General features: G+C 40.8%; 2 protein-coding genes across 2 annotated transcripts; one reads left to right on the forward strand and one right to left on the reverse strand.

Annotated features, from left to right (window-relative positions):
* Positions 1–9,279: 9,279 nt before the first annotated feature.
* On the forward strand, positions 9,280–10,273 carry Smp_125540 (hypothetical protein; the record flags this gene model as incomplete). The annotated part of the gene is made up of 2 exons (XM_018788589.1): positions 9,280–9,295; positions 9,660–10,273. 2 exons carry the CDS (start codon positions 9,280–9,282, stop codon positions 10,271–10,273), a joined length of 630 nt encoding a protein of 209 aa, XP_018654116.1.
* A 6,861-nt stretch (positions 10,274–17,134) lies between these two features.
* Smp_044610 (hypothetical protein) lies at positions 17,135–17,464 on the reverse strand (the record flags this gene model as incomplete). Its single annotated transcript, XM_018788590.1, has 1 exon — positions 17,135–17,464. The coding sequence occupies one exon, from the start codon at positions 17,462–17,464 to the stop codon at positions 17,135–17,137; it is 330 nt and encodes a 109-aa protein (XP_018654117.1).
* Between the last annotated feature and the right edge of the window lie 6,312 nt (positions 17,465–23,776).

Below are 23,776 nucleotides of genomic sequence, written 5' to 3' on the forward strand. Positions count from 1 at the left end.
CGAATGTCAGTACTATATCGATCAGCATTCTCGTATACGTGAGATACACTGATAGACTCCTTGGTTTTTGGTATATTGGACCTAGGCCTAAGTAAAGCATGCGGTCTGGTGGACTGTGCTGACTTTTTGATGCACGTGGGCATTTCGCTTTTTATGTCAACTAGTCTTACCGTCGGCATACTGCACGAAGAGATAGAGGGGTTGTTACATGGAGAATCAGGTAGTGTTAGTGATACTTGTGGGTAGGTAGAATGGGGTTCAAAGGAAAAATGCTTATCATTTTCAGGTACTGAGTCATCAGTCTTAGGAGTTACGGACTTTGACCTTTTAGTAGGCTTGAAAGCTGGTGAAATCTCTCTTTTACCCGAGTTACTTGACATATTTTGAAGCTGTAAGAGTTAAAATCCTGTCTAACAGATATATATGAGTATATAATTATTTCTACGTATTAACCGTGTTAATACTAGGATCAGAGACTATTAGTATATAACGTATTACAGATAAAAAGTGCTCAGTTATAATGTAAGGAAGTACTGATCAGTGAAATCTCTATTAATTGGGCAAGTATCGGTTAACATTTATTAACCTAGAGTGAAGTGTGAGCGACAAACGCGATAAGATGATAATATAAGGACAATACAACCTACAAAAGAACAAGTCTAAGAATTTCTAAACCACGAGAAAAAATGTTACCACTTTCAAATTTCACTGATTACTAAATGGGAAATTCGGGTTGTCAAGGACGGGTAGTCTCTCATCTGGGACAATACCATTTTGAGGTCAATTTTGTATTGTTTGTGAGTGTGCCTTCTAGTTCGTAAAAATTGTGATATTTAAGAGTACTTGAATTATAGTATAAACTAGTAATCTCAGGAATAACTCAATTTAATGAAGAAGTATTAGATGAGCACGAACGAATTCAAAATCAAAACAGTCATCAACACAAAGAAATCATTGGTTTATATAGACACCACATCCACCACATCTTCAATTCAAGTGTAAGTGCGGTGGCATTGGACCTCAACCACACAGTTCTCAAAGCTAAACATGAGACAATTGGGAAAATATTTATCCAACATTTAACGTGGAAAAAACCTAACAGTTGAGAAGGCGGGAAGAATTAATTCGACTCATCGGATGTCATGGTTCAGTCTTTCAGGCGTAGTTGTTCTCGTGCAACTTATCTCCTTTATGTATATTAAATATATTGCTCTATCACCAGCCTAAATGTGTTCTCCATCACATGTTGGTGGTGATTACGATAGGAAGAGTCAGTGTAGACAAAGGTGTGTTTCTCACGTAAGATCTTATATACTAAGTGGTCACATCATGACAAGTCTACAATTTCAAGGTTGGGTCTTTTATTAAAGCAGTACTAATAATGAAGTATACCATAACTCTACACCCCAAAATCTCGTTGTGCTCACATTAAGGCCATTCGTCCTTTTCGGTCATTGGAAATTCAGGTCCTGAAAACCAGGTTTTAATACAATCAGAGTCATACTTACGTATTTCTCTAGAAGCTGAACCATTAGGGTTCATAGTTGATGGCGCATACTTCCAATGTGATGGCCTAGTTTGTTCATGAATAAAATTAATTCTATTAGCTACGTATGTATTGAGGCGTCACGTTGTATTAAGTATATAGTTTAATAGTATTATGGGGTCGGTCCAAAAGTATATCTCAGTCATATCTTTCAGTTTTATTTCTTCCACTATTCAATAATAATGTATTTCTACCAGGGCAGGTACATGCCATTTTTACAGGCATGATCTACAGATTACAACGTTAGTTTGCTTACAGTATGCTTCCCGAGTAGGGTTTTTAAATAGATGAAACCAATGAAAGTAAATAACAGCACATTCATGCAGATATCTTGGAGCGTTAGTGATTAGGTTTGTGCTTTAGTACTACACTGAGTACATACTTTAAAATATTTTCCAGTGACATCGCGTCCACGTTACACACCAGATTCAAGCTCGGCATAATTCGGTTGGAATTCTGGTCGTGCTAAGTATTTATTAAACATAACGTTTTAAGTTTTTTGTGTTTGTTATAAGATAGAATTATAGGGCGCTTGGTGTGAGCTATGACCTTGAGAAAACGCATACACCAAATTTATTCCACGTGTCGGAAGCTCCATAGCTGTGCTCCCAGAGCGGGATCCTAAAAAGAAGAGGAACAAGGGAGCAATAAAGCACTTGGATATGAACGCTAAACAGCGCTTAACATTTTGCAATGGAACAGACAGATGCATGATAGATTAGTAGGTTTAACTCATGCTAGCTTTGTTTCTAGAGTCAAGTGTGATTAGAGCCTCCAGATGAGAGGATGCAGTATTAAAGTACAATGAATTGTGGAGTAAGTTCAAATGATTGAAGGTTAGTCGAAATCAGAATAAGGAAGGCTGTTTATTAGAACAGAGAATGCACAAAGAGGGTAAAGTGTCAAGTAAACTAACAACCATATCCTTTATAGTTTGTTCTTTTCATCATTCGATGCCAGCCACACAGTGCTAGTGTAAAAGTCCGAGTTATCATGTTATAGGTTGTCTTAGTAGAATAGCTAATCCAGAATGAAATTGGAAACATGGGTCTGAATAATGAGAGTAGGAGAACAACTTCAATATCACAGATTGATTGACTTGTTCTCATCTATAAAGAGCCTGATACAAACAAAATGCTCTACCCCACAAACATGGATGGATTGAAGTCCTCGCCCTCACCATCAATGCTTGCTGGTCAGTAACTCCACCCTCCCTCTTTTTGTGATGTTAGGCTCATTTAAGCTAATTTTTTGGACATAGATCTTACCTCACACAATGCTCTGTGTTTCACATCATGTTGAAAAACACTATTTCTATAAGTACCGTTTTACAAACTTATCAGGCAGTTACAAATTATGGACTGCGGGTAAGGCTTCGATGCAATGCTTCAATTGACTATAGTATGAAGTAATGGTTGCCAATCAACGTATACGCATTCAGAAGGGTATAACTCAGGGTAGTTGAAATCCCGTTGTATTCCTTCCACCTTAAGTATATCGGATAGGTGTAAGTTTAAAATAAAAACAAACAGTATCCAGCAATAGGTCTTACACATATCTTGTAATGAATGATTTTAGATCCATTTTGAAAGAAGTTACGAAGAATGAAGCCGAGCAATTTCTTCGTTTTAGATGCTTTGGTTGAGATATGTTCAAAGAAGTTAAGACGGTGTGAGTAATGTACCCCTATGTCAGTCACTGACGTGAGTTTGAGCAGTGTGTTCTTATTAAGTGTTAGTTTTACTTCGCCCCCAAATGCCCTGGTGCGGCCGAGAGTGAGGAGAGTCCGCTCTCCCTCTCCAAATGCTCTCACATGGCCACGCGAATATATAGCCTCTGCCAGGGAAGTCCTACTTACTACCTTCTCGTGGCATTATTGTTGTTTGCGAAAGTGAGAGGACAAAAAGCGAATGTGCGGCGCTTTAACCGTGTTGGTGGACACGGCGAGTCCATCTAGGGGAGTTGGAAAACCCTGATTCTAAACCAATGGTGCACATAGGCTCCGGGATCCTGAGGGAACAATTAGAGTATGAATCAGGCGTTGGTCACTGGCTACCATGCTACTGCATCTCCTCACGATGTTCCACCGCCTTGAGGATCAGACCTTTAGGTCAAAGACTCGGTGTGTGATCCCCCAAGAAAACCACCTGCTTCAGTTTGGGCAGCCGGGCAGTAACATAACCCTCCTACAATTAAAATGAAGTGGCAATGATTACTGGACATACTACTCGCACTAATTTTACAATTCAGATAATCCCTACCCATTTCATAACATCCACTTTTATTTTTTTTGTACTACGTCATTTATCCACCCTCTTCCATTCTCACCTTGCATATTTTCACATTTCAAAGCAAGAAGTCTGGTGTGAGCAAAACAATCTGTGAGGATGGCGGGATACCAAACACTAGCATCTATCGACGTCTTGGATGACGAGGCAGAATTTTTAGAGGAGCAGTTCAACTGGCCTGCTGCTCCGACAACATCGATCAGACTGTCCTGCCCTCCATGACCTGTGCCGACAGATCTACGAAATGAGGCGGAAGTTCGCAAGGAACTCCAACTCCTGAAGCGCTACATATCACCAGGTCCAAATGACTTACCTCCCGCTCTTTTTGAAGATGGTGGTGACATTCTGACTGAGGAACTGACTGTGTTGTTTGCAAAGGTCTGGGAGTCAGATAGTGTTCCAGCGTCATGGAATGAGTCGATAGTCGTCCCTATCTTTAAAAAGGGTTCAGGTTGTTCCTGTAACAACTATCGGGGGATAAGTCTACTTCCGATTGCGTCCAAACTATTGGCTTCTGTCATATTTCGTAAGTTGTTCAAAACCTGAGGAAGACTGACTCGCGAGGAGCGGGCGAGATTTCATTCTGGTCGATGATGCATTGATCATATATTCACCCTCCGTCAAATGTTAGAACACCGTCATATTTATCACAGGCCAACAATCGTAGTGTTTCTTGGTATCAGGGCTGCCTTCGATTCGTTGGACAGGACTGTTCTCCGGAATTGTCTATTGAAGAAGGGTGTGCCTGAGAAGTTTATTAACATCTTAAAGGCCCTGTACACGAACACCTCAGGCAGAGTGAGGGCATACAACCACTTCTTTCTACTGTCCCATTCAAGCAGTGGGGTTAGACAGAGTTGCCCAATCTCACCATTTGATGTGAACCGCTAAACAAGAGGCCTTAACAAATTACGGAAGCTATTTTTGGGGACGTTAATTCATTTAATTCAAAGCTTGTAAAACCGTAACATTTACTTTTGCCCCTAGTCTATTCTACAGATCTTGAGCTTTCGTTTGATGTATAATTCACTGCCATAGCATTTTCTGTTCTAAAGCTATTGTAATTTAGACGTAACCTTTTGTACTCTATTTTCTACTACAATCTCCCAGTTTTGGACATAATTGTATTTTCCTCATTATTGTACGTTGTGGTCAGGTTATTCATCTATTTATTCATGTAACTTTTCACCCTAATCTGAATTGGGAATTCGAGTGCTAGATCGGGGTTGGAATAAAGTGATTAGCGTTCCAGCTGTCTTTGTCTTCTCTCTCTCTCTCGTGCTTGCCAGCCAATCAGGGATAGAATAGTTTCGTCTCTCTACCCTCACTTCGAACTCACGCATACTAGCTTCAAGGTTAAGCCGGTCAGCATATCGGGTCAAGGTCTTAATCTACATTAGGCAAGTCATACTCGGCACTAAAGTGGGTAGACAGATTCAAGGACGTAACACCATTCCTCTTCAACTTTACCATCGAAGACATTCTGGAAACAGCTCTGATGGATGTAAGTAATGGCGATGTGGATCTGCTACCTGAAGAAAGACTTCTCGACCTTGAGTATGCGGATGATATTATCTTGCTGTACGATAATGCCCAAGGCATGCAATCCGCACTTAATCAGTAGGCAATCAGTGTCCGCAGGTACGGCATGTGCTTTGCACCTGTGAAGTGCAAAGTACTTCTACAAGACTGACAGGATTCTAATCCCGTACTCACCCTAGATGGTGAGCAGATCGAAGTAGTCGAGAAGTTCGTGTATCTAGGTAGCTGCATAAGTGCTGGTGGTGGCGTGAGTGATGAGATCGATTCTCGTATAGTTTTCCCAGCTTAGACCTAGTCTTTCAATTGATATGGAGAGTAGTTGTTTTGAAAGCAATGTTAGAGGGGATAGTAGCATCTGGTGCATGACAGTATCGAATATTCCCAATGTTTTTAATAGGTTATCACTGGCAAAGTTTATTTCAGTTATATCTATCAGTTTTATTCCTTCCACTATTTGTCTCACCAATTTCAATGGCACTACTATTGCAGTGAACAGAACGCTAGTTGGGGACAATCGAATGTCTTTAGACAAAAATTACAGATTATCTCACTAAATTCTGATAACCATACAGCAAACAGTTGATTTGCAAAATGACAATCAATTGTTTAAATCTTCACTGTTCCTTCCGTAAATATCAGTTCATCTTCTCTAGTTTCATTGTTCATGCATTCTCCCACCAATTGCGCTTCATTTCAGTTCTTTCCTTATCGGTCTTCTGACGAAATACACTCTATGTCTGACCATCGCCATATACTACTTGTGTGGATATAAGTAGACCACACTACACTATGACTTGTAGTTCAAAGCGGAACAGTAGCAAATTTTCCGAGAGCTATTCTAGATTAGCCCAGGATGAAACTACATCTCCTTCCACATGCATCAAGCTCCAATCTCATATAAGCTAGGGCTCCATAACCGCTTCCTGTAGCATATGAAAACAGATGTAACGATATTTGTCCTTTGTTACACGATTCAATATTTAAACATTGTCATATCCTGAGGGCTCTAACACCTGTAATTCCCTCCAACCAAGCTTCCCGGCTTGAGCGCGAATCCTAGTAAATCATTTTATCCCATCCGTAGTATTTACGACACAGCTGTTACACAACCCGTTTGGATGTAAGTGATAGGGGTACTAGAAATCCAAGCGGGTCATATAATGATGCTGCGCATGATGGGACACCAATCGTATTGGTCAGATGGTCAGGAAGGTTCACGTCAAATGCGGAACAATCGGACTGACTGTACTTAAATTTCATAAAGTCATTTACACGTGTTCCATCGAACTCGGTATACAAACCAAGTCATCTGAACTGACATTCAGAGTGACGCTATTCATCTTACGAATCCGTTTGTGTAAAAACCGAAAACCCCAAGAGCCATAGCTCTCAAAATATATTCCCTAACGTGACAGCCTCAGAGAATATCTCTAATAAAGCGAAACAATCATCCACGTAACAATTGCATCTTAGAGTATATTTCAACTTATCATCGCTTAGGTTTGGTTGATCAGTAGCAGTACACCTAAAATAATATGAAGCGACACCATACGGCGGGAAAATTACGTGCTAGTACTGTTCTTGATGAGACTTTAGCGCCGGAGACGGATATCTGTCGGATAGGGCGAGCTGTGCATTTTTAGGGTCGAGCATTTTTAACTCTACAGTTCCTTGTGGGAAGACAGCATCGCTGCTATGATGATTGTCTGAAGGAAACACCTTACTGCCGTCACGCTTCTGTACAGTCAGCTGTACGGCTTCGCCCTTGGACCTTGGGTTCGCTGCTTTTAGTCTTACCACTCTTCAACCTACCTGTCTGGCACGACAGGACCTTGAAGAACGATTGTTCCAGCCAGTATAGCTCGATTGGTTCACCACGATAGGCAAGCCCGACCACCACGTCAAACTATGAGCAACCGTCGGGCATACTATCCCATAGAACTTGTATTTTCTATAAATAGATGATAGTATGACCATATATCGAGATACATGACATGAACCTGTGTAATATCATGAGGATCAAGTGAGTACTCACATTATATACTCCCCGGTATTCTATTAATCAAAAAAACTATAGTGTTTTCAATGATCACATGAATTTAATGACTACTTAAGATGGTTGGCTGCTTGAGTGCAGACTCATGATTCTGAAGAGAGGTGATATTATCTGAATGTCTAAGAACAGAATCAATTATTGAAGCAATAAATTCCTAGTCATTTATTCTAGAGCTTCATAGTGTCAGGAATGGCGGAAGTATCTACTGGTGACTAGAGAGGAAGTTATTAGAATTATAGATAACACTACAACTCATAAAAATACACAAACTGATCGCAAACGCAGCAAACCCGCTGCAAAAAGTAACGTGGATGACTTGATGTCTTACAGCGAGCAAAATTTTGCTGTTTTTACAAAGACCGCATTTGTAATGACCGAACCATACAACGATGACAAGAAAAAGCAAAGATATGACTTACCGTCTGAATATTATGGTTCATGGAATTATCATCTAGAGTTTTTCCACTACTTGAAGTTTTCTTAATTTTCGAAGTACAGGTCTTCTTGATCGAGATTTTTAGTGGAGCTACACTCACTGCATTATAAGTGATGCTGCCACCCTTAGGCTTCTTACTTTTCTGCTTATCAGCTGTTCTGAGCCTATTAATGGCCGGCCCTCTAGAGACCAATAGTGCATTTGTAGGGAGACCTAAAGATCACATTACATTAAAAGCTTCAAACCTTCAAGTTCACGCGAGATGTTTTGTGAAACCTTACCAGATAAAATATCTGGCTTCTTTTCCAGGAGGGCTCGAAGTAGCAAAGGAGAAGTAGGACAGTCTATAGTGTGCTCAAGAGACTTGTCCTTGAATTGTCTAAAGTTTCTAAGTATTAATGATAAAGAATCTTACACATCATTGTTAACACTGCTTATGGCTTTAATCAGTGCTCCAACAAGGGCCTCATTCTGACAATTGATACATCTGTAGGCCTCTTGAGCGAATTTTTGATCATTTAGTAGAGTATGACATTTTATGGGGACATTAGTCGATTTAGGAAGAGGGAGGTCATTGATTATGTTGGTCAAATACTTGCATCCGCTAAGAGTTATTATGGGTATACGTCCAATATCTCCCGGCATAACGTTTTACCCTGTGCTATGATAACTGTTTTGCATTCATTGTGTTATTAGTAGGTTACAATCTGCTAAGTTTAAATATTCATCTACATTGGGGTTTTGAATCACTTCGTTATACTGAGACGAAGCCTATTGGCGTATGAAATGATTATGGGATCAAAGGCTCTTAAAAAACAAATAAAATCAATGTGTTACAATGTTATTTTGTATGCTATCTAAATAAGGTATTTAGTTTCATGTTGTTTCTGAGGTATCTCTCCAAAATGTTCATATCCTTTTGCTATCAGAAAATACTTTATCTTGGAGCAACGTTTTCCGCTTATATGTAATACATTACTACTGCTGTGAGCAAGAACACGAGTGGGGACGATCGAATGTATTTGAGCACAAAATTACAGAATATCTCATTAAAATCTGACAACCATACAGTAAACAGTCAATTTGCAAACTATCAATCAATTGTCTCAATCTTGACCGTTCCTTCTGCAAATATCAGTCCATCTCTGATTTTATTGTTCATGCATTTTTATACCAGTTGCGTTCCGTTCCATTTCTTTCCTTATCAATCTTCTACTGAATTACATTCAATGCCTGACCATCGTTATATGCTACGTATGCGGATATAAGTAACCCACATCACACTACCTTTATCCATTAAATCCCCAAATGTAATAAAAACTAGGTAATATGATTTCTGACTTGCCACTTAATATACGAAAATACCAGTAATGCTAGCAATAGAGCAGCTCGATAGTTGCTTTTAGGTTCAATGTATTTGGTCATATGTAAGCCAGAATAATTAGCAATAATTTTAAAAATACGTAACCCCTGGCATAAATATTATTTATGTCTTGTTGGTCACACGATTGGTGTACATTAATCGCATGAAGGTCCTCTAATTTATGCCATTAGATCTGTGTCACTCCTCTTGTTTACCGCATGCTGTATTGTACTGTTATTGTACTGATACGAAATTTTGTACATACGTTTTTTCGAAGTCTGAGACCACATGTCTTTGGATATATGGTTTTAACTGTGAATACAAGCATTACCACCCCACAAAGGCGTCAGACGTTTATGAACGTTAAAAGAGATATACTTTTGACTATACACTCAAGAAACCAAAATAATTTTTGAATTATAATTTAGGTCAGCGTCCAAACAGGTCTACAAATCAGTGTTCCAGTTGGCCATCATTTCGGGCATCAAACATTTCAGACGCAACATCAGAAAAACCTGGTGCATCAGCGTCCAGAAGTTCAGCCATTGAAGCGGACTCAAAACCATTTTCGAGGATTTCCGACTCTAGTTCAGAAAATAGAGTTAGAATAAACCTTTCAGAATTCGAAGGACACAAATCATCAGAATGTGCGACAAAACCAACATCAAAAGAATTACTTCCAAAATGTCAAAACGAACAAATTTTGAGCAGCCAAAGTGAGCCAACACATAACGACCAGAATTCAACTCCGGGCAACGCTTTTCGAACTAAAAAGGGAAATTACTTCTCAGCCCGTCCATCCGCTTTCGTCAATCAGACGCGGAAACATCCAATTGTACAATTTGAAGGAAGACGGGATTCAGATGCAAATATGCAGAATTATACTTCAGCCAGTCATCAGGTTGATGACCAAGAAAATGTATTTAGTCATGAACGATACAACAGCTTTTCTAAGTCTGGGATTCGTGGTCGTGATAACCGACGTGGTACCGTCTCCAGTCATGAGGTATTTCATAATTCCTCTCGCGATTCCTATAAGTAAGTATTTTCATATCCACTTGTTTCATATTCTCTACTACATATGTCATGTATTTTCTTCAGCGTCGATTCCTTACGCATTCTGGTTTCCTTTTATCCTGATAGCATGTTGCATTTGTGGTTATGATAATTTTTTTACAATTACATTCTAATTACTCTTTCTTAAAGCAATTAAGTTGTTAAATCAACAAAGATATGTATATTTTCATATTTACATGGTATTTTCCAACTCATAATATGGTGTAGGTAAAAGTGGATAATAGGTTAATCATATGTTTTCAAGGTTATATAAATACTGATAAATCCTGTTCATAAAAAAGTCAAGAAATCTCTTTTTAATGACCGTGAAAGGGTTATTTTGATTGATATTGTCCTGTAGAACATCAACGTTGATGTTCTATGTCGAAATGATTGGAGGCCTACTAGAGTTAGACGAGAATGGTGACGAACCAACTAACGCTGAAGTCACACCCCGCGACCAGCCCTTACGTGGATTGAACCATCGACGCATCAAAGGATCATGGACGCTATGGAGACTGTACAACACAAAAGACGTTATTACAAGAATATATTAGTTAAGGTACAACCACGAAATTACAGAAGTGAAAGAACAACCACTGCCGCGTGGGCCAGTCTATGGCATATAATTGATTGATGCGCGTTGACTATCCTTGACTTTGACAGGGATCAATGATCTGTTCGATATTCAGTGACCCTACAATACTCCCCCACCAGATTCAACGGCCGTTTGAATCGATACCAAACATGTTGGGAGTAGTCGCGCACCGGAGGTTGCCAGACGAATAATATGAATCCTCCGGGTATTGCCGAGCTGTAAGAGAAATGGAAAGGAGGCTGCAGAAACTGATCGTGAAACTACGAGTAATAACACGTAACAGGAACGTTGGTTGAATGTTAAGCGATCAACCATAGAAATAATAGAAAAAGAAACATTTTGGAGTTTTATCAAGTCGCGTTGAAAAATATAGCTATGACAAGTGGTTGAGTTCCTCAGATGAGAAACGTTAAGTTTGCCGCAAGAGTAGTGATGTCACAGTGATAGTACGATAAGTGTATTATCAATCGATGCCGATGTTTGTGCTGCCCTCGGTACAGAGTAGAAAGTCAGTAAGTGTCGTTGACAACTGTTTGTAAGCGTCGATTTCTAGTTAAATCTATATTTAACAGACTAACTGTAAGTACAGAAGTATAACCGTGAAGATAAGCCGTGGTTTCCTTGTGCGAAGCTTCTGATCAACTTGCAGTCAGTTTGGAAAAACTGATAACTACTGTGAAAATCAATAAGGGTCGAAGAATACAGAGCGAGAGCGAAGGTGGCACGATGAAGTCTCTAAAAGATGATAAACGGTGGGTGCTGCACATGTGTTTGATGAGTGAACCGAAAAATGTCGAAAAGAACATAAGAAACCAAGAGTGTCACTCTGGACTCATGTCAATGATATCGGTGAAAAATGTTGTCAGTGTTGAGGTCGAGACGACAATATCGTTGTCAGTTTGCAGGAGATGCGCTCGACCGCGTAAACTGATGATTCGCGTGAATGAGTGTCGTCAAACCACCAATTGAACTGGACAGGCTTTAGATCGTCGAGTAGTTGAACAGCCGATTGATGTACCGAAATCATCTATTAGATAACAGCCACGCGGAAACAACACTTCATAAGATGAAAAAATACGACGTCGAAGTTGAATAACTACAATAGTTCGGATGTGTTGTAACGTCACATCGAAGTAACATCCTTTCGTATACTGACAATTGTACTGAACGTTCGTTTTGGGCATCGTTAATATAGCAATTGGATGTGTAATAGCAAAAATATACGAAGACTATCGTGGGGTTCGTGGAGAATTTCAGAGGACGTTTAGATATTTTCCAAACCCGTATTGCATGTGAATAAGCCGAAGAGGGAATTAAAGTGACTTTCGTGCAATAAGGAAATCGAGCCATGATATACTGTGTGAGATAACAGCAAATACAAAGCGCATAGTAAACATTAATTTAAATGGTAACCACCAATGTAACTGAAGTTTGGGTTTAGATAACGTGATCGTTTCATAAAAAAGCATATTATTTAGCGCTAAGTGACATCAAGTACGACGAAGTGTCTCATTAAGACATGGACAAAGATTGCTCGTGTACATGAAATACGTTTTTTCGGAGTATGTTGACTTACGAGTCATAAATGTACATAGTTTCGACTCAAATTTGACGGCAGTGACAGAATATATGACTACTTTAAGTGAAAGTAGCCTCGAAATGTTATTAGACATCATAAACATTATACGAAATTATTTAACACAGTTATGAAACTCGCCTGGGTTACTCTTGCTCCAAAATAATTGAAATTTGTTGACTAAATTCGTAGATTAACGAAGCGTTGTAGGCTGAATTGGTATACGTCCAAATTTAATTTGAGCCAAACACGTAGCATTGCCTGGCGAAACAGTCTAAACAAGATCTAACATTGCAGGAAATTTATAGTCCAAACTCACCGTAAATTTCTAGCATTTGTATCCTCTGATTCGCCATGGAACTCAGCAATTGGAAATTAGGCAGACAGTGGTCAAGAAAGTAAAATATTCTGGTAGATAGTTTCTGATAGTAGTTAGTTGATAGTGATTAAGCAAAAAGATGAATTTATAATCGACAGTTAATCCTGTATTGGTTATACAAGTGGATAAGTTGCAAACAGATATGCGTTCGTGTTGCTTTGAGGCTATACTTACGAGTGGTTGATATTTTAACAGACATATTACACAGGAGCATTTACATGCTGCTAATGCTTGTTAAAGAACCAGAATAGTCGATTATAGTCGTAGTTAATTGGTTAGTTCTATCGATTGAACTAATTATTTCAGTTGAAATACTAATTAACATTGATATGAAGCAACGAATGTTCACAGAAACTGATAAAGATAGCCGAAGTTAAAAATGAAAAATAATAAGTATAGAATGCAATAAAAAAGATCATAATGATAGGTTGCGTTATTCGAAGTCTTGCTCACCAGTGTAGACCATCTGCGTTGGTGGTCTATGTCGAAATGACTGGAGGGGCTTACTAGAGTTAGACGAGAGTGGTGACGAACCAACTAACGCTGAAGTCACACCCCGCGACCAGCCCTTACGTGGATTGAACCATCGACGCATCAAAGGATCATGGACGCTATGGAGACTGTACAACACAAAAGACGTTATTACAAGAATATGTTAGTTAAGGTACAACCACGAAATTACAGAAGTGAAAGAACAACCACTGCCGCGTGGGCCAGTTTATGGCATATAATTGATTGATACGCGTTGACTATCCTTGACTTTGACAGGGATCAATGATCTGTTCGATATGCAGTGACCCTACAGTCCCAAAAACCTCATGATCCATAACTGGGGATTGACCAACCAGCGTAAATCGATTTATAACCACCACATAAATTTCAGTGATTTTAGGGTTTAATTTGCTTATTGGTTTCATTTTAAATGTTCCTTAAAACTGTTGAACCAGTCTAGCCATAGATTCATTCACAGCGAGTGAAACGTGGTATTTAGAATTTTGTGTTCCTTGCATACATACAATGTTGCGTAATGTGTTTAATAAGAATAAAAGGTTTTGCAACTTCTACACTTACGTTTGTTATCTCTCGTGAAGTAGCATAGGCCGCCCACCCGGGTTCTCCATCCAACCCTGTTCTGGATAATCCATTCCAGTTCTTTCCAGTTTCTATTCATCCTTTTCATATCTGCTTCCGATTCCCGACGTAGTGTGTTCTTCGGCATTCCACTTTTCCGTTTCCCTTCAGGATTCAAAGTTAGGGCTTGCCTTATGATGCAGTTTGATGATTTCCACAATGTATGTTCTGCCAACATCCAGCGTCTTTTCCTTATCTCCGCTTCAACTGAAAGCTGGTTTGCCCTCTCTCACCGTAGGTTGTTGCTGTGGTATCCGACCAACGAACATTGAGTATCTTGCGTAGACAATTGTTTATAAATACTTGTACATTTTTGATGGTTGTAGTAGTTCTCCACGTTTCAGCTCTGTACAGTAGGACTTTCTTGATGTTCATATTGAAGATTCTGACTTTGACGTTGGCTGACAGTTGTTTCGAGTTCCGTATGTTCTTCAATTGTAGGAATGCTGTCCTTGCTTTGCCAATCCTCACCTCTACGTCTGCATCAGATCCCCCTTGTTCATCGATGATGCTTCCCAGGTATGTGAAGGATTCCATATCTTTCAGAGCTTCTCCATCAAGTGTGATTGGATTGGTGTTCTCTGTGTTGTATTTAAGGATCTTGCTTTCTCCTTTGTGTATACTGAGGCCCACTGATGTATAGACTGCTGCTAAACTAGTTGTCTTCATCTGCATTTGTTCATGTGTATGGGATAGAAGGGCCAGGTTATCTACGAAGTTCAAATCTACCTGATTCCGAGCTGTCCAAAGTATTCCGTGCTTTTCCTCAGATATCGAGGTCTTCATAATCTAGTCGACCACTAGAAGAAAGAGGAAGGGCGAGAGTAAGCAGCCTTTTCTGACACCGGTCCTCGCTTGGAATGCATTGGTCAGCTGTCCTCTATGCACCACTTTGCACTGTAGTCCGTTTTATAAATTCCGGATGATGTCGACGATCTTCTTAGGTACACCATAGTGTTGAAGAAGTTTCCATAAAGTCCTCCCATCCACACTGTAAAACGTCTTCTCATAGCAAATGAAGTTGGTGTATAGTGACGAATCCCACTCAACTGACTGTTCAACAATGATCCGTAGTGTGGCGATTTGATCTGTGCACGACCGATCCTTACGGGATCCATCCTGTTGATTTCGAAATTGGTCGTCTACTGAGTCTTTCATCCGATTCAGCAACACTGTTGAGAACTCTTCCTGGTACTGACAACAAACTGATGCCTCTGTAATTCTCACATTTACTCAGATCTCCTTTCTTTGATATCTTGATGACGTGTCCTTTTTTCCAGTCCGTCGGCACTTGTTCTTCCTCCCAAATCTTCCTGAATAGAACGTGAAGCATATTTTCAGTAACCTTCATGTCCGACTTCAGCTGGTGTATTGTCACGTCCTGTTTCTTTCCAGCTCTTGATTTGTCTGATGGTCATGCTGATTTCTTTCGTCGTTAGTGGAGTGACATCTATGGAAAGATTTGTAGGTGCTTCTTCGATGTCCAGTGGATTCATTGGAGCAGATCTATATAAGAGTTCCTCGAAGTATTCCACACATCTGTTTCTCTGTTCTCGAATCTCAGTGATTGTCTTGTCCTCTTTGTCTTTGGTCAGTGTCTCTGGTCTACCATATTTTCCTGCTAGTTTCTTCATTGTGTCATATATCTGTCTCATATTTTTTCTCTTGAAGCTTTTTTCGCTATCGTTGCTAGCTTTTCCACGTATTTCCGCTTGTCGGTTCTAATGCTCCTCTTCACTTGCTTGTTTGCTTCGGTTTGTGCCTTGACTTTCTCTATTCATGTTCGGCCGTTGTTAATTGCTGTTTTCTTGTTCTTTCTTTCTTGAATCCTGCCCAGGGTTTGCATAGAGATCCATTCCTTATGATGATGCTCGTTGCGGCCCAGAACCTCCTGACACGTTAATTTTAATGCTTCACTGATCCTTTTCCATTTGTCCTGAATAATAGTTTCTTCTTCTTTCAGTAGATCCTGAAAGGCTTGGAACCTATTGTTGAGAGTTATCTTGAGTTCGTTGAGTTTGTTAGTATCTCGAAGGAAGGCTCTATTGAACCTTTGTAATGCCGTTTTCCCAGCTTTCCAATGTTTCTTTAGCTTCAATTTCATCTTGGCCATAACCAGGTGGTGATCTGAAGCTATGTCAGCTCCTCTCCTGAGTCTCACATCTCCCATTGTCCTTCTGAATTTCTTATTCATACAAATTTAATCTATCTGGTTACCTGTGGTGTGATCCGGTAAGACCCATGTAGCTTTGTGTATGCATTTGTATGGCAATATTGTGCCACCTATAAATAAGTTGTTGAATGCACATAGACTTGCAAATCTCTCCCCATTTTCGTTTCTCTCCCTCAGTCCATGTCGTCCCATAGTATCTTCATAACCAGTGTTGTCCATTCCGACCTTGGTGTTTAGGTTCTGGATCCGTAAGATCCCCATCTTATAAGTGCATTACGTGGTTTTTTGGATAGCATCAGAGCAACTCCCTGAGTGTGTGGAGCATTCTCCTCTTCGTAACCGTAGTACAGCAACATCTTACCCGTATCTAGCTTTTGCCGTCCAACTTGAGTCCAATGGGCTTCGCTGATTCCGAACATAGCCAAGTTGTATCACCTCATTTCAGTTGCTATTTGACTGGTCCTCTCGGTCTTCTACATTGTCCGGACATTCCATGTACCTATAAAATTTGTTGCTCTAGTTGTTAGAAAGAGTATCGGCCTCATGACTTCCGAAGAATTTCAGCTTTCATTCTGAGGTGTCATAATTCTTCCTTCTAATCCCAGGACAGAGTTTAAATGGTTTAATTTGTTTAAACTAGCTGGCATTTTTTTAGCAATGTTGTTTCCTACGGGATGGGTTGTCGATCCCATGCCCAACCCTCCTCCCTTGCCCGGGCTTGGGACCGGTAGTAACTCTAGAAGAGCTACAGGTGGAGTTTTTTTCTTTTGACGCCGATCTGAATAACACTATGTATTTCCGGTAAACAATGTTTTCAACTAATTTCGACTACGCAATTCTACTACTAGACAGCATATTGGCAATCCACAGATGAGCTGAAATTGCTCCAAGTTAATGTCACTAGACTATTGTCCGCTATAGTAAGAAGGTATAGGAAGTAGTTCAATTACTTGTCAGACGAAAAAGTGTAGATTTGAGATGCAAAGGCTTTTATGAAAGTGAATCACATGACGAAAATGACATCAGACTAACCTGAATATAGTACGTATAAACCAAGTATGCGTCGGATGCAATATCTGCGAGGTAACTCATTATAGAAATGAGAAATATCACAACTTGATACCACCTAAATCCATGGACTTTTAGAAACTCAACTAGTCTTATGTCATCCTCGGGCTGAACAATAGTAGATGGTGGAGGAGCACTTGAATGTGGAGTAACGAAGGAACTGAATGGTTCATCAAAAGAATTTTGTTTTGAGATCGAAGCATCCGTAATATCACAAACAGTAAGTGATTCCACTTCACTCTTATTCCCCATGAGATTACTGCTGGAATGTAATGTTGTAAATGATGAGTTTTAATTGATACATTGAATTAAGAAAGTCTGTATTTAGACACGGAAGTGAAATGTCAATGAAATGGAAATATTCCAAAAATCCGTAGAAAAATTTGTACTCCCGATACATATCAGCATCACCTTCCTATTTTACTTTTTTGGTTATATTTCTAATAGTGATTAGTGACGCTATAAGGAAACTACATCCTTGACCTCGTTATAAATATCTGTAACTTTCTTTTGAGGAAGAATTAACTTAAAATATTTAAGTGTAGAAAACTACTGATACATTTACAAATGAATTTACGATTGCACGATGCAATCTCAAGTTGTAGCTTTGCTCGAGCTACTCCGGTATTACCGAACCGGTAGTAACAGTAGTCGTATAGGGACTAGCGTTTGGTGATGCATTATGGCTCACTGGGACATAGGGATATTGTAGTCACTGGGTTTATTCAGGTTCTCTACAACTCACTAAAGCCAATCCATCTACTCCGGGTGACCGCGAGTTTGACCTCGAACGAAGACTTTTACGTAATGAAATTGGGCAAAGCTTGCGTAAAGACCGAGAAGCCTGGTGGTCGGAGCGTGCTAATGAGATAAAAGCAGCAGCTGCATCTGGTAACTGCTGAAAGCTCTTCCAATTCATCCGAGCCACTGGCAGCAAGAAGTCTGGTGTGAGTGAAACAATCTGGGAGTATGACGGGATACCAATCACCAGCATCTATCGACGCCTTGGATGATGGGGCAGAAGTTTTCGAGGAGTAGTTCAACTGGCCTGCTGCTCCGACAACATCGATCAGACTGTCCTGCCCTTCATGACCTGTGACGACTGATCTACTAAATGAGGCGAAAGTCCACAAGGAACTCTAGCACTTGTAGAACCACAAATCACCAGGCCCAGATGACTTACCTCCGGCTCTTTTTGGTGGTGACTTTCTGGTTAGGAAACTGAGTTGTTTACAAAGGTCCCACGACCATAGCTGCTACTTTGACTTGGTGGTCGGGCTTGCCTATCGTGATGACCCAACCAAGCTATATTGGCTGGAACATAAGTTCCTGTAGGTTCTACCATGCCAGGCAGATCGATTGGAGAACGTTGAGACTAAAAGCAACAACTCAAGGTCTGAGGGCGAAGTCGTACTGCTGACTGTAGAGGGCTGTGACAGCAGTAAGGTGTTTCTCTTGGACAACCAGCAGCTGCAGCATGCTTCATTCTCACAAGGAAAGAAGGGGGCAAACGATTCGAGTACACGGAACGTTATTCTTGGTCTCCTGAAACCACGCTTCAAACTACATGTAGGAACTTCTAACGTCCGAACATTGTGCCAAATAAGAAAACAGGCTTCCTTAGCTAGGACTTTAGAATCTCGCACCATCGATGTGTGCTGCGTCTCCGAAACACGCATACAAGATCCGAGTAGCGTCATTCATTTGACCTGACCATGTCATAATAAATAACCAACTCGATTCACGCTTCGTGTATCTGGAAGCCCTGATGCTGCTTCCTGTGGCCTCGCTGGAGTAGGTATAGCATTAAGTCCTAGGGTAGAACCAGCTCTTTTAGACTGGATCCCAGTAGACAGTCGTCTATGCGCTGTCCGACTAAACTGATCAGTAAGGACTCGGAAAGATAAGGAAACTCGTCGTCGTGGTTTTATAGACCAGATATTCACTCTACGTCAGATCCTAGAACATAGACACATATTCAGACGCCCCACAATCGTAGTATTCCTCGACCTTAAGGCGGCATTTGACTCCGTTGATCGTGAGGTTGAATGGCAGTGTTTGTCACTAGAAGGGGTACCAAAGGAGTACATTAACCTCATAAAGGCTCTCTACTCGAACACAACTGGTCGAGTCAGAGCCTATGGCGAACTGTCATCAGAATTGATTACCTCACGTGGTGTTCGTCAGGGCTGTCCACTCTCCTCATTCTTGTTTAACTTTGTCATCGAGATGCTTTTAGAGATAACACTCTCATCATCTAAATCTCCAGGAGTTGAACTTTTACCGGGAGACTCACTTGTTGACTTAGAATACGCCGACGACATAGTTTTATTTGGTGAAGACGCTGACAAAATGCAGAGTCTTCTGACCACTATAAGCAACTATGCAGGCATGTTCGGAATGCGATTCTCTCCCTCGAAGTGCAAAATGTTACTTCAGGATTGGGTTGCATCGGTCCTCGAACTAATGATAGGGAGTGAAGTTGAGTGTGTTGACTGCTTCACTTATCTTGGGAGTCCCATCAGCCCTTGCGGTCCGGTATGTGACGAAATCTCAACACGGATACAGAATGCTCGTCTAGCTTTTGCCAACTTGCGTCATTTGTGGCGTAGGCGAGATATCCGTCTAGCAACAAAAGGACGGGTTTACTATGCAGTAGTTCGTTCCGTCCTACTTTATGGCAGTGAAACATGGCCGGTAAGAGTAGAGGATATTCGTAGGCTACTAGTGTTCGATCATAGATGTCTTCGAAGCATTGCTCGTATATCCTGGGACCACCGAGTAAGTAATGCAGTTGTTAGGAAACGGGTACTAGGTAAGGATGGCAAATCGATTGATGAAGTGGTGAAACTTCATCAGTTGAGATGGCTGGGACGCGTGTTACGTATGGCCAACCACCGACTGCCCAGACAAGCGATGTTTTATGGTGTAGGAGTAGGGTGGAAGAAAGCTAGGGGCGGCCAGACCAAAACGTGGCACAAATCCATGAAGTCACTGACAAGTGGACTGAGCCATGTTGGTAGGTGTAAACTACCTGGTTGGGATTCGCGAGATGATAGCAACCGATGGTTAGAGACCTTGAATAACATGGCTCAAAATCGTTTGCAATGGCGCAGGTGCATCCACTCTTTGTGTTCTGCCAAATTATAATCTTCTGAATTCTTCATGTCTATCTTTTTTCTCTCTCCAAATTTATTTCCTTGGATTATACTTCTTGAATAACATCTTCAAGCCCTACTCTTTCCGATTACTGCTTATACTCTTACTACTTCTACCACTATGGGATTTGAATCGACAATTGTATCTCTGTGCTAATGTGGTATGGCAACTCGAACTGATGTACTTACGTACGAAGTTCTACGTTGTGACTGACTGACTTACAAATGTTTGGCAGCTAGAGAGTGTTCCAGCGTCATGGAATGAGTCGATAGTCGTCCCTATCTTTAAAAAGGGTTCAGGTTGTTCCTGTAACAACTATCGGGGGATAAGTCTACTTCCGATTGCGTCCAAACTATTGGCTTCTGTCATACTTCGTAAGTTGTTCAAAACCTGAGGAAGACTGACTCGCGAGGAGCGGGCGAGATTTCATTCTGGTCGATGATGTATTGATCATATATTCACCCTCCGTCAAATGTTAGAACACCGTCATATTTATCACAGGCCAACAATCGTAGTGTTTCTTGATATCAGGGCTGCCTTCGATTCGTTGGACAGGACTGTTCTCTGGAATTGTCTATTGAAGAAGGGTGTGCCTGAGAAGTTTATTAACATCTTAAAGGCCCTGTACACGAACACCTCAGGCAGAGTGAGGGCATACAACCACTTCTTTCTACTGTCCCATTCAAGCAGTGGGGTTAGACAGAGTTGCCCAATCTCACCATTCCTCTTCAACTTTACCATCGATGACGTTCTGAAAATAGCTCTGATGGATGTAAGTAATGGCGGTGTGGATCTGCTACCTGAAGAAAGACTTCTCGACCTTGAGTATGCGGATGATATTATCTTACTGTGCGATAATGCCCAAGGCATGCAATCCGCACTTAATCAGTTGGCAATCAGTGTCCGCAGGTACGGCATGTGCTTTGCACCTGTGAAGTGCAAAGTACTTCTACAAGACTGACAGGATTCTAATCTTGTACTCACCCTGGATGGTGAGCAGATTGAAGTAGTTGAGTTGTATTTTTTTAAAATAAATAAATAATAAATAAAATGGTGTTGTGGTTTGAAAGAAAGTTGTAAAGGACTGGCATCTGTTTGTCCTTCATGACTCCTCGGTTGTCGTCCTAGAGATGGTACAACATAGTGTTTAGAGACGTTATCAGACATGGTTCAGAATGGAAGCCAGTGGCAATCCGGCTGTAACTTTCTTTTACATTATTCATAAAAATGAACGTAACTTTCATAACTGAAATAATTCTTTCTTGTTGTAGTTCACCTAAATTAACTGTTTCTGCCGTTATGATTACTATTTCCACTATTATTTTTACAGTCTTATATCCGTAATTGCTCGTATAGGAATATGGGAAAGATTGATAGGAACATTACGTAGGATTTTTAGCGCGCCATCTGATGAAAAAACCGTACCTTATGAGACACACCACGTTTTTTGAATGAAGTTGAAATAATGCCTTATGATAGATCTGTAGTGTCGGTTTACGATGACTAGAACAACTCCAGACATCATCACCCAATAACGTTTTGTTATTGTGGAAGCCTAATATTCATCACATTGAAATAGATATACGTGCGATTATTTTCGACAAAGGTGTCAAACATAACTGTGAGCGACTAAGTTTTGGAGTCAATGGGCAGAGGGATGTTAACCACTTTCACGGATGCGAACAAAGTGGATACAAAAAACACGAGAATTACAAGCTGGCAATTTGGTCTTGAGTATCAGAGATACTTACGCATGTAGTTGCTGACTTAAAGGTAAAGTGATAAGTGTTGAGCCAGGAGAAGACGGTCGCTAGAGACTAAGATTTGTTTACTAGAAGCAGCAGATGATTGAGCAATAGGGAATGGAAAGACTTTCCAGATTGACTGTGTCTAGAGCAAACTGTACCATTGTCATCTCTGAATGTCTTCACATTAAAAATCCAATCAGTAAAATAAGGTGTAGTAGGCGTCGTGGCCGCAGTTGACCACGATCTTCACTACAGGAAAACGACGTGCCAGTTACTAGGTTGAACCGCCCCGAAGGCCAAAATCCAGAAGGCAGTTGAAGGTTGTATTAAGATGTACTTGTTGGCGATCTCGTGGTATCGATATCGTGCCAAAATCTACAAGCAAGACTACTGAGCGTACGAGAGTTTGTGCAAGGTGACTAACAAAAGAAAAGGGTATTTTTCAGTACATTTAAACAATCATGTACTGCAAAATAATTACTGGTGCATTTGTTTATAATAATAATTGTTTCCATTTTGCCAATCGCGCTCTCTTCATAAAATCAAGTCACTTCAGGTGACCCCCGCTAGAAAAGGTTTACACTTTCGATATGCAGCGGTTTCGTCCGTGGGACCTATCAGCAGACGTGCGATTGTAGGACGAAAGTGTTGACGAACACGAAGCTATCGTTGATCCCCGAGTTGTCACCGAAAATCTTTTATGTGGGACGGTACCATAAGTAACATGCTATGTTTGTTGCTTGAGTTAGCGTGCCACACCAGAGTGATTTATATCCAGAATCTGACAACTGCGTTCGTAGGAGTCCGGACGAAAATACGCTGCAGATGCAGGCCGAACCCCATTGGGCCAAGAAACCAGAAGAGGCCATACCATGACGAGAAATCACGTTAAAAGGTCCTTCGTAAGGCTATTGCAAGGGTTTGCGTACCGAATCTACTTGTATGAAAGCACGTGAACAGGTAGATAACTCTCGAGGGAAAGCGACCTTTCGATTCTATATTCGAGTCGACACCGGAGGCAGTGTTTGCAGACGTCCAGACAATCGTTGGATGTAATCTGATTTACCGAAATTGTTACTGTTCCATGGTGTGAAAAATTCCCCAGGTAAACGCAATGTCATGCCGCATACAAGTTCAGCGGCGGAACATTGAATATCTACCTGTAAGCTCGTTCTGATACCTAAGAGAACGAACGGTAAGGTTTCGTACCAATTGCTGTTTTCGTGTGCTTGAAGTGCACTTTTAAGTTGACAATTTAGTCGTTCAACTAAAACATTTGATGCTAGGTGGTAGTCGGTAGTGCTTATGCATTCCCTACGATGCAGGCGGGTCAGAGAGGAGAATAATTCGAACTCGAATTGTTGTCCTCGGTCAGTCGTGACAGTCAAGGGACAACCGTACAGCGCTATTCATCGTTCTACGAAGCGGTGAGTAACTGTCTCCACCGTACAAGACGTGATGGGAATAGCTTCGGACCATCTTGTGAAACAATCGATGCACGTGAGTATGTGACCATACCCGTGCGATGGTGGCAATGGTCCCACAATGTATATATGAACATGATTGACGCGAACATCGAGCGTAGCGAACGTCCCAATGGGGGCAGCTACATCCCTGTGCACTTATGATCGTTGACATTGTTAGCATTACTTTACCC

Source organism: Schistosoma mansoni, chromosome W, assembly GCF_000237925.1.
Source record: "Schistosoma mansoni strain Puerto Rico chromosome W, complete genome".
NCBI classification, from domain to species: Eukaryota; Metazoa; Platyhelminthes; class Trematoda; order Strigeidida; family Schistosomatidae; genus Schistosoma; species Schistosoma mansoni.